The sequence below is a fragment of the Myotis brandtii genome, unplaced genomic scaffold (assembly GCF_000412655.1).
Source record: "Myotis brandtii unplaced genomic scaffold, ASM41265v1 scaffold658, whole genome shotgun sequence".
NCBI classification, from domain to species: domain Eukaryota; kingdom Metazoa; phylum Chordata; class Mammalia; order Chiroptera; family Vespertilionidae; genus Myotis; species Myotis brandtii.
In genome coordinates this window covers 3,106,765-3,116,512 of record NW_005370558.1, presented here as the reverse complement: position 1 = coordinate 3,116,512, position 9,748 = coordinate 3,106,765, and the positions used below count along the sequence as shown (strand labels likewise).

At 51.7% G+C, this 9,748-nt stretch overlaps 1 protein-coding gene across 3 annotated transcripts in view; it reads right to left on the bottom strand.

Moving 5' to 3' along the window:
• The window catches only part of PAPPA (pregnancy-associated plasma protein A, pappalysin 1), a 215,964-nt gene that overhangs the window by 49,737 nt on the left and 156,479 nt on the right, over positions 1 to 9,748 (bottom strand). For all 3 annotated transcript variants that reach the window (XM_014528925.1, XM_014528924.1, XM_014528926.1), the window contains exons 14-15: positions 2,182 to 2,350; positions 1,767 to 1,950 (exon numbers count right to left, since the gene is read on the bottom strand). In XM_014528925.1, coding sequence (XP_014384411.1) covers positions 1,767 to 1,950; positions 2,182 to 2,350 — 353 coding nt within the window. The remainder of the gene's footprint in view (positions 1 to 1,766; positions 1,951 to 2,181; positions 2,351 to 9,748) is intronic.

Genomic DNA, 9,748 nt, shown 5'->3' with positions numbered 1-9,748 from the left:
GACCCTTTCACAGGGGTCGCCTAAGACCATCGGAAAACACATATATAATTACATATTGTTTTTGTGATTAATCACTATGCTTTAATTATGTTCAATTTGTAACAATGAAATTGGGGGTCACCACAACATGAGGAACTGTATTAAAGGGTCGTGGCATTAGGAAGGTTGAGAAACACTGATCAATGACAATGTATGCACCTCCCATCCCCAGGAGCCTCTGATTGACATGTGTGATTTCCCAGCCGGAAGTTAGGAATCTACCCCACATCTGGGCAAATGGGGCCAAGAGAAGGGCTCAGGCAGCCTGAATGACAGAGGTTTACCATTTCTACTGGTCTTGTCACCTTTCTCAGGTCAAATCTTCTTAGTACTCAAAAGAACTGTCTATAGCTTTTTGATTCAAATCTTCTTGGGTTAAAAATGAGGGGACCTAAGGAATTCATCTTCAAAACGTTCCCTGCTTTTCATTTGGGGCAGTTTAGTGAGAATGCTGTGTCTTTCATTCATGCTTAAATATTTTCTGTGGTGTTACCGTCATCAATTCATCCAGCCATCCACTCAATGTACTTTATGGAGTCTCACTGTGTACAGGCCCTGGGTTCGCTGACAGCAATGCTCAAAGGAATTACACACATGGCCACTGCCTTCCAAGCACTCAAGTCCACTAGTCTTTTGAAGCTAGGTATCCCCTTGAAAATTTGGGGAAACGATTGACCCTCTCTGATCGTCAAAATGCCTGAGACTTAATAGTACACATTATATCTAAGTTTAAGAGAATTTATAGATCTCCCTCCAAGCCCTCATACCCCACAGAAGTCTACTCTCGCACACTCTACAGATGGACCCCAAATGGCCTCTGATAAAGGGGCAATGTTTCCTCCAATAAACCAAGCAAAGGAGAGGGTCCTGGCCCCTCTGAGGACTGGGTACAATGTCAAATCCAACACTCGGCTGGAAGCCAAGAGCATGTATCCTAATAATTCGGCTAACCTGCTCTGTGATTTTGCACAAATTCCTTCCTTCCTCTCGCTGGACCTCAGTTTCCCATCTTCCCAATCATCGGTTATTCCTATGAGCTCGAAGAGCCCTTTTAATCCTAGGATACCCAGCCTCTCAGTTTCCCATCTTCCCAATCATCGGTTATTCCTATGAGCTCGAAGAGCCCTTTTAATCCTAGGATACCCAGCCTCTCACTCCTTCCAAACATGGCCTCTTCTTCAGGTTGCCTGATGATGTCTTATCCAGCCCAGGAGAGGCCAGTAATCGCCTCCTCCTGCACCCGCTCCCCAGCCGGCCTTTCCTAAGGGTGGCAGTTGGCTCTGGAGAAAGATGAGACCTGGGCTCCAAGGTGAATCCCGCCATAAATGAGGTGGCCTTGGACAATTTCCTCCTCTGTGACAGTGGGAATAGTACTAATACTGACCTCTTAGGCTTACTGGGCCCTCACCATATCCAGAGCACTGGTCACATCCCTTCCAGATGTTACTCTCTGAATCGTCTTTTCCTCCCTCTTTCCCTTTATTTTTACAAAACTTGCAAGATCTTAGAGGGGATTCCATTGCCATACTTGTCCACACCTTGATTTTCCCTTAACTGCCCAACAGGGATGTTTACATCAGTGCACTTGGTGGAGAGAAATCAGGAGATGGATAAAATCCACCCAAGGCCTGGTGTCTGAGACCCAGGAGGGGAGCCTGGAAGCTGAAGCGGCCACTGGGCTTCCCACCCAGGAAGCAGGGCGAGCCCAGCCAGAGGGCCCTCTGTACCTTTCAACTGCGCTGGGTGGCGACACTGGAAGGAGCATTTGCTGCCAAAGGTGGTGCCCTCGAGGCAGGAGAAGGAGGCAGCATAGACGTGATGTTGGTCTGGGACGCCACAGTCCACGGGCTCACACGCCACCTGCTTGTTCCACTTGCCCTCGGTGCAGGTCACTGTGACGCTGGGTCCCGTCTGGAAGGCAGAGGTGAACACAGTGAGTGGTGGCAGAGGGCGTCCCAGATATGGGGACACACCCTTCTCCCCAGGCAACAGCTCAGAGCCTTGTCAATCACCCCATGTTTACTGAGCATCTACTATGTGGCAGCACCGTTTTAAATGCTGGAGATCCAGCAGGGAGCATATTTAGCACCCAGTCAGCCTTTCCAGGTGGAGAGGAGCTGCGGGCCCAGCACCTGCACACACCTGGCTCTTGATCAGCTCATCATCCCTCCGTATCTGGAGCACATAGCCCGTCCGGCAGCTCACAGTGCACTGGGCACCATGATAGCGGTCGCTGCTGGAGCAATTGAGAGAGGCGTTCTCCACGGCCAGCTCCGGACAGTCAGTGGCCTCACATGCGAAGTGCACACAGCTGCAGAGGGAAGAAACCAGAAGGTCAGAGGGAGCTTCCCTGCAGGACCTGGGCACTGCAGCTGCAAGATAAAGGCCCATGGCCTCCCTCTCTAAAATGTCAGGAGGCCGAGCCTAGGGAGAGGAGGAGGAGATGGAGGGGAGGAAGGAGCTGGCCTAGGTGAGGAAGACTCTGGAGGCAGTGGTCACATATGGAAACAGACAAACCAGGGTTCAAATCTTTGAGAGCTTTATAAGTTATTATGCTTCCAACCTTGCAGAGCCTCAGTTTTCCCATCTATAAAATGGGGATTATTCCAGTATAGCAAGTATTCGCTGTGTTTCTTATCTGCCAGACACCGAGTTGAATGGAAGCCTCTTTATGTCTATGGTAGTACTGACTCCCAAGGGTCGTTGTGAGAATTAGATCCCATGGTTCAGGGAAAGCACAGAGCAGAATTCCTGGCACCAAAAAGCAAATGATAGCAGTACATCTACGCTCTGTTCCCTAGAAGCTGCGTACCTTTGAGCAAGGTACATCACCTTTCTGATGTCCCTCCAGTGTATTCTCAGATTCGGCCAACCCACATGGCCATGAGACTCCACTGAGGTGTTGGACGGAGCAGCCCTTTATAACTGTACAGTGATTTATGAATTGTTGGGAAAGCTGTCCGGAGGTCATGCCTCGTGTCTTTTGCTGCTGCTGTTGCAACCTTCCTGCCAATTCCAATTCCCCCATTCCTCAGGTCCCCGGTACATGCATTTCTATAGGACACTTCACCTGTGTCCCAGGTGAGCTCCATGCAGGCATCCTGCTCCTTTCTCTAACCCCAAGGCGCCTGCCTCAGGCGCTGACAGCACAGGCCCTGGGCGCCCAGCAGTGTGGAACATGTGCTCATCCTTAAGGATGCAGACAGGAATGATGTGACATCCCTGCGCCTGGTGACCTTTCCCCTCCTGCTACAGCCCCCAACAGGCAGGAACAGGAATGCCTAGTCCCTGATTGCTCACATACGTGAGCTCACTCCATCCTCACAACACCCCCATGAGCTCAGTGTTATTCATTTCACAGTCAGAAAAACCGGGGACCAGTGAGATTCAGTTACTTCAGTTCCTGCCCAGATGTGTGGCCCCAAAGTCCTCGTGGGTAACGTATCCCCACACCTGGACTAGAACTGCCCTGAGGGTAGAGATAACGCCTGTTTCATCTGGGTGCACTTCACATTGGCAAGAGAAATGCCTCGCATGTGGCAGACATTCCCTAACTAAGGAGAAGTGAGTGGCGCCAGTGTCTTCCTATAGCTGCTGAGCATTTATTTCTTGGAGGCTGACTTGATTCCTAGCAGCGGAAGCTTCTTGGGGCACTTCTCTCCCACCTTTGCCTCTCTGACCATCTGCCCCAGAGCCTGGCAGGCACACTGTGCACAGAGAGCGAGATTTGTATCCAGAGCCTCAGGCTGTTTATTTTCCTGTTTTTATCCAGGAGACAGTAGGCAACTGATGGTCAAACCAGCTTAAGAGGAAATCCCCGATGCCTGTCCTTTTTGCCCGTCTCAGACCACACTCCTGAGGCTTTTACAGCACATGACTACTCACCACCACACTCCCTCCCCTGCCCAGAAGGGTGGTGAGAAAAATGTGGGGTGCGGGAGCGAGAAGCTAAAGTCTCCAAAGCACATCACCAAAATTCACCTCTTTTGTTCAAATTCACTTTTTGAAACACCTGGGGAGGGGCAAGCATCTGACTTAGGTGTCAGCCCCCACACTAACGTGGGCTTTGCGCTCCCCACAGAACCCCCCTCGGAAATAATCGCAGGGCTGGCGGGGTTCCCCGACACTTGCTGAGAGGTTCCGACTCCCCGCCCTCCTCCCTGCTCCTGGCAGCCTCGGCCTTGCGCCACGAGGAGACCTGGAAGAAACTGGAACTGTGAAGTCAACACAAGGGCCTCGACACCAAACAGTGCATCTGCTCGCGTTGTGTAAGGGCTGGGGAAAGAGCCACATGGTTCCAGTTCAACTAGATTCACTCAGGGAGCCACCAGCTTCCAAGCTGGTCTTCCACCTCCACCTCACAGATCATGTTCTCTCTGCACTCCCAGGACTTCCCGGGCTCCCATTGAGAGACAAGGGCTTCTCTGGGCTGTGGGGCCATGAAGGAACCAGCGGCGCCCTCCTCCATTCTGGGCACGTTAATATTCTTTGCAGGAAAAGGATAAGCTGGAAAACTTGATTTTCTAGAATAGAAAGAGCACAGGGCTTAGCAAGTGGGCAAATCTGGGCTCTACCCCAGTTCTGCCGTTTTTATCAGTTGTCTGACCTTGGAAAGGTCATAACCCCTGAGCCTCAGTTTTCCCCTCTGTAAAATGGAGCAAATAAAATGTTCTCTCTCAAGACTGTCAGCAGGGTGACCTGTCAGCCACTCATTCATCTATGCAGCAGACCCACCCCAGACACTGTTCCACACGGGGAGACAGCAACGGAGGGGACAGGTCAGACTCCTGTCACCTGGGTGTTTCAGGAAGGAGAACATGTGTCAAAGAACAGTAATACACAAGCCTAATTGAGGTGGTATTTTCATTCCATCTTCAAGAAGAGGGGAGTGAAGAGAATTTAAATTGCTCGTCCAAACGTACTCTGTGTAGACAGGATTCGTGTGGATCTGTCTGTCCCCAAAGCCCCTGTCTCTCCCTCTGCTTTCCAGTGAGCTGGAAAGAGTTATGGGAACACATTGTCCAAAAATGATAAACATGACCCCAACTGGCCCTCCCAAATAATTGACTCCCCGACACAGCCCTGTCATTTCTGAAACACAAAACAAAAATTAAAACAAGAAAAACAAAACAAAAGGAAAGCCTCTGGCTTCATTTAAAAAAAATGGGGGAACAATTTAATACCTGTGATGGGCGGTCAATAAAAATAATTTAAAAAGGAAAAAGGAAGACACTTCCCAGAAGGGAGGAGTGTGGCGGATGGGAGGGGTGGGGGAAGGGGTACAGGTAATGTATGGATGAAATGCTCACATCTGGGAAAAGTTGGGGAACTCCCCCTGGCCCCAGATGCAGACAGAATCAGATATTTATGAATTTTCTTATCTATATTTTCACTCATTTATTTATAGACTCAAGTTCCATGTAGAGGTGAAACCTTAGGTGATCTGACAGCCAAGCCCCCAGCCGCTGCCCCCACCACCACTTGAAAGGGCCCCAATCATGCATAACAGGGGGCACTTGGGTCACGCTGCAACTGGGACAGAAGTTAAAGGGTGGTGAGGGCTCCTCTCCTGGCTCTGTGCCCTGGACTCCTGGCTTACCCCTGTGGCCTGCCACTTAGCTGCAATCATGCCATTGGGAGGTGGAGATAATAACAGCAGGTTGTTTATAAAGCATTGTGGGTTGTTCATATGGGGACGGCAAAACAAAAACAAAGCAAAACAACACAACACAACAGCATGCGTGACCCTGGAGGGAGTGAAGGGAAAGGCTCTGGCACCACGGCTGCAGGGCACGTGGGCAGCGAGACAGAGACGGACGCAGCTCCCCCGGCAGGAGGCTGCGGGCCGGATCCTGGAATTCTGGAAGCCAGGGATGTGGTGGGACAGAGCAGAGGTTCTGTGGACAGGTGAGGGCAAGGAGAGCTGGGTGTGCCCAGCGGAGAGCACATGCCCAGCCGAGGCAGCCGTGCACTCCAGTCCCAGGCTGCCTGTGGGACCGAGGCCTGGGCCTAGTCTGGCCGGAGGGACAGCAGTGTTGAAACCTCTGATGAGGAGGAAAGATCTCAGTCCTGGATCCGGAAAACTGGATTCAAATGCCAGTTCTGCCCCTACTGTCTGGGTGACGTTGAGTCGCTCACTTCTCTTGCCTGGACCATAGCTGTCCCATTCTCAGATGAGAGAGCAAAACAGAGGAGCTCTTAGAGCCCCCAGCTGTCAGGGGTCACGGTTTTATGAGGGAAAAACAACCGAGGTTATGTCACTGCGGAGCCCTTGGAAGGGGAGAGAGTAGACTTGATCCCAGGGACTGACAAGGACTTGGGAGAGCAGGACCTGATGGACACTGAGGGGTGAAGCTGGACAGCGTTCTGGAGAAGTCCGGGAGTCCCCGGCACAGGGCGGATGCACACACGGCGGGCCCTGCACTTCGTGTGCAGGGGTGTCCCCTGGACCAGCGACCCCAGCAGGTGTTCTGAGAGGTGCCGAGAAGTTGCTGAGCCTGTGGACAGCAACCTGAGGCCTGTGGTCTCCGCATGGGCAGCTTCATTCTGGGCTCCAAATTTTACATATGAATCCCTACACATTCACCTGGGAGGACATTCCACGCATGGGCTCCTATCAGCGCACAGCCCCCAGGAACTCTGGGTTCCAGCCTGTGGACACCCACCACCTGCTCCGACCGCCAATCCACCCTGGATGGAAGGAGCGCATATGAGCACAGGAAGAAGCTGACCTTAAAAGTTAGTTCTCTCCAGCTGCCTCTCCCCGACGGGCTGGCATGGAGACTGTGGGAAGAGTTTGCAGTAGAGGAGGAAAATGAGAAAAAAAGGGGGATGTGCCGGGGGCAGAAGGGAAGGAAAGAAGGAAAATGGAAGGAAGGAAGAGAGGGATGGAGGGAGAGAAGGAAGGAGGAATGGAGGAGGGAAAGAAGGGAGGGAAGAAAGTTATTTGTCTACATACATGACCCACTGAATTTTATAATAAACTGCTCAATCTCTGCTTAGAGCCATAGGATAGATAGAGGCAGTGTGTGTGTGTGTGTGTGTGTGTGTGAGTGTGAGAGAGAGAGAGAGAGAGAGAGAGAGAGAGAGAGAGAGAGAGAGAGAGAGAGAGAGAGAGAGAGAGAGAGAGAGAGAGAGAGAGAGAGAGAGAGAGAGAGAGAGAGAGAGAGAGAGAGAGAGAGAGACTAGAGCCTGAATTCATGATTGTTGCTTTTCTCATTGAAAAGGCCTCTTAACTCCCTCACCACGATCACTATGCAACCCCCCATCTTTCCCCCTTCCCCTAACTCTGTGTAGAGCTGGAGTTTGGCCAGAATTCCACAACTGGACCTCTACTTTGAAACCCGATCCTGTTTTCTTGGACCCCTGCGTTTATTCCTAGGACTGCACTGGGACTGGGGAAGACCCCCGAGTCTCAGTCAGAACACAGCACCTGAATCGATGTGGAGTATGATGCTGCTCCCGAGGCAGCCCACTAGGTATCATGCTGCTCTCAGGGGAAGAGAAAGCAAATGAGGAGGGAAAAGAGGGGGAGAGAGGAGAGAGGGGAGGGAGACAGAGAGGAGGGGGAGCAAGGAGAGAAAGCAAGAAAAAGCAGATGGGGAGGAGGAGGGGGAGGGGTGGTAGAGCTGGGTGTAGGGAGGGGCGGGGAGAAACAGCGCCTTTCTCTACCTGGGGAGAGCCTGGAGTAAAGTGGGATGTATCACAAGCTGAAATCTATAAAAACTGATGCTATTTACCTTGGTGCTTTGAGAATGCAGGAAACCACCCCATGGCTTTTTCCAGTTGTTGCTTATTTTTCTTTTCTTTCCTCCTCGTTTGTTTGTTTGAACGCATTTGCACATTTGCACAGTCCTGCCTGTCCTCCCACACCCCAGCCAGGCATTCAGGAGGGCCCTGCATCCCCCAGGCCTCAGTCCTGGGCGCTCTGCCTGCCCCAACCCGGTCCCAGCCCAGGCCAAGCCGGCAGAGGCCTCAGAGCTGTGTCCTCAGCACCTGACTGGTTCACTGTCCAAATGCTCGCAGGTGAGCAGCTGTGAAAAGTCCTCTTCTCTCCCACAGATGTTCCTGGCTCCGGTGGGCAGAGCGTGGCTTTTAGGGGCAGACAAAGCAGGGTTAGGCCTCTGACCGCCTTGAAGGCTTTGACTCCCTCACTGCCTCCACACCTCCCAGGACAGAGGTGATAGTGAAATAATATAATACAATCATAAGTGTCAGTCCCTTCCTCTTCCCTCTCGCCCCTCCCAGCTCTTGGGAACCACAGATTTTTAGAATGGGAAAGAACCACAGAGAACATCCAACCCATTATCATTTTGCAGATGGGGAAACTGAGGTCCAGAAAGAAGGGGTGACTGGTTTAAGGTCACATAACCAGACAGAGACAGAATGCTTTGCCCAAGTTCGATGTCCCTCCACAAGTCAGAGGATCCAACAGGCACTTATCAGTTGACTTGTTTCCGAGGTTAAACTCTCCCGACTGTTTACTTGGGGCACAGGACCTGCCAATTAAGAACTCAAAGTCGTCAGTGCCGGCCTCAGTGCACTTGCGGGCGGTGCGGTGTCTGGGTGACGATGGAGAGCATTGTGGCCGAGGTGATGGATTTGCATTTTCCATCCACAATGTTTCTCTGAGTTCTGAGAATTAACTTATTTTTATAGTCTGGGGAGCCGGGGAGGACAAAGCCCTCTCAGGGTGAAATGTAACAATGAGTGATATTTAAGGAGCTCTTTGGCCTCCAAAGGATTGCAACAGACTTTGCACAAGAGGCGAGAGACAGTGGGTGCAGAGCACTGTGGGTGTTGCAACCACCTTGTGTCCTCTGCAGCAGCAGGGCCGTGGGAAAGGCCCCTGTCACCCTCCCACCCCTATTTCCGCTCCTCGCTCCCAGGTACACAGGGTAGGGCTGCATCGCCCTTCAGAGGGCCTCACTCTGGGGGAGCCTACTGAGACCCCAACTCTCTCTTTCTCCTTCTGAATCTCATTAAACAAACATGAGTGATGCTGTGTGACTCTGGACCAGTCCTTCCCCTCTTGGGGCCCTGGAATTCTAGATGGTACAGAAGTGCGGACACCTCTACGTGCTAGACCATCTCCGAGGCTCCTTCTGCCCTCCTTTGAGGATTCTATGCAGGATTCTGGGCTGAAAAGCACCACTGTCACAGGGAGATAAATGTCCTTTATTAATGCACTAGCTTTGCACGGTGCCTAGCAATTTGCAAGAACACCTTCACCTACAGCACACTGTTTAACCCTCACGACCACCCTATGGGGTAGATGTTATCACCCGTTTACTCCAAAACAGAAAACTGCGACTTAGAAAAGCAAAGCGACTTATACGTGGACACACAGTCAGGAAGGGTAGATTCAGATCCATAAGATGATCAGCAGAAGGTGTCCAGGAAACACCTTCCCCTCTTAGCCCTAAACCAGGTTCAAGAACAGACGCCAGGTCAAAGGCACCGAGGGGGTGATGTTATGCAGCTCAGAGACAGGCTCCTAGACCACTGGGGGGATCTCAGGAGCCCGGCTTAGAGAAGACAGAGAGTTCAACCGTCACTGAAATACGCAGCGAACTGGGATGAGACAAATAACAGTCCTCCTCTCTCCCCCTATATTTCAGAGAGTTATGCTTCCTGTCTGTGCTACTCAGGAAGCAGGATATTCCAGCACTTCAGAGCTGAAAGCCAGCGAACCCACCACCCTCTCTCT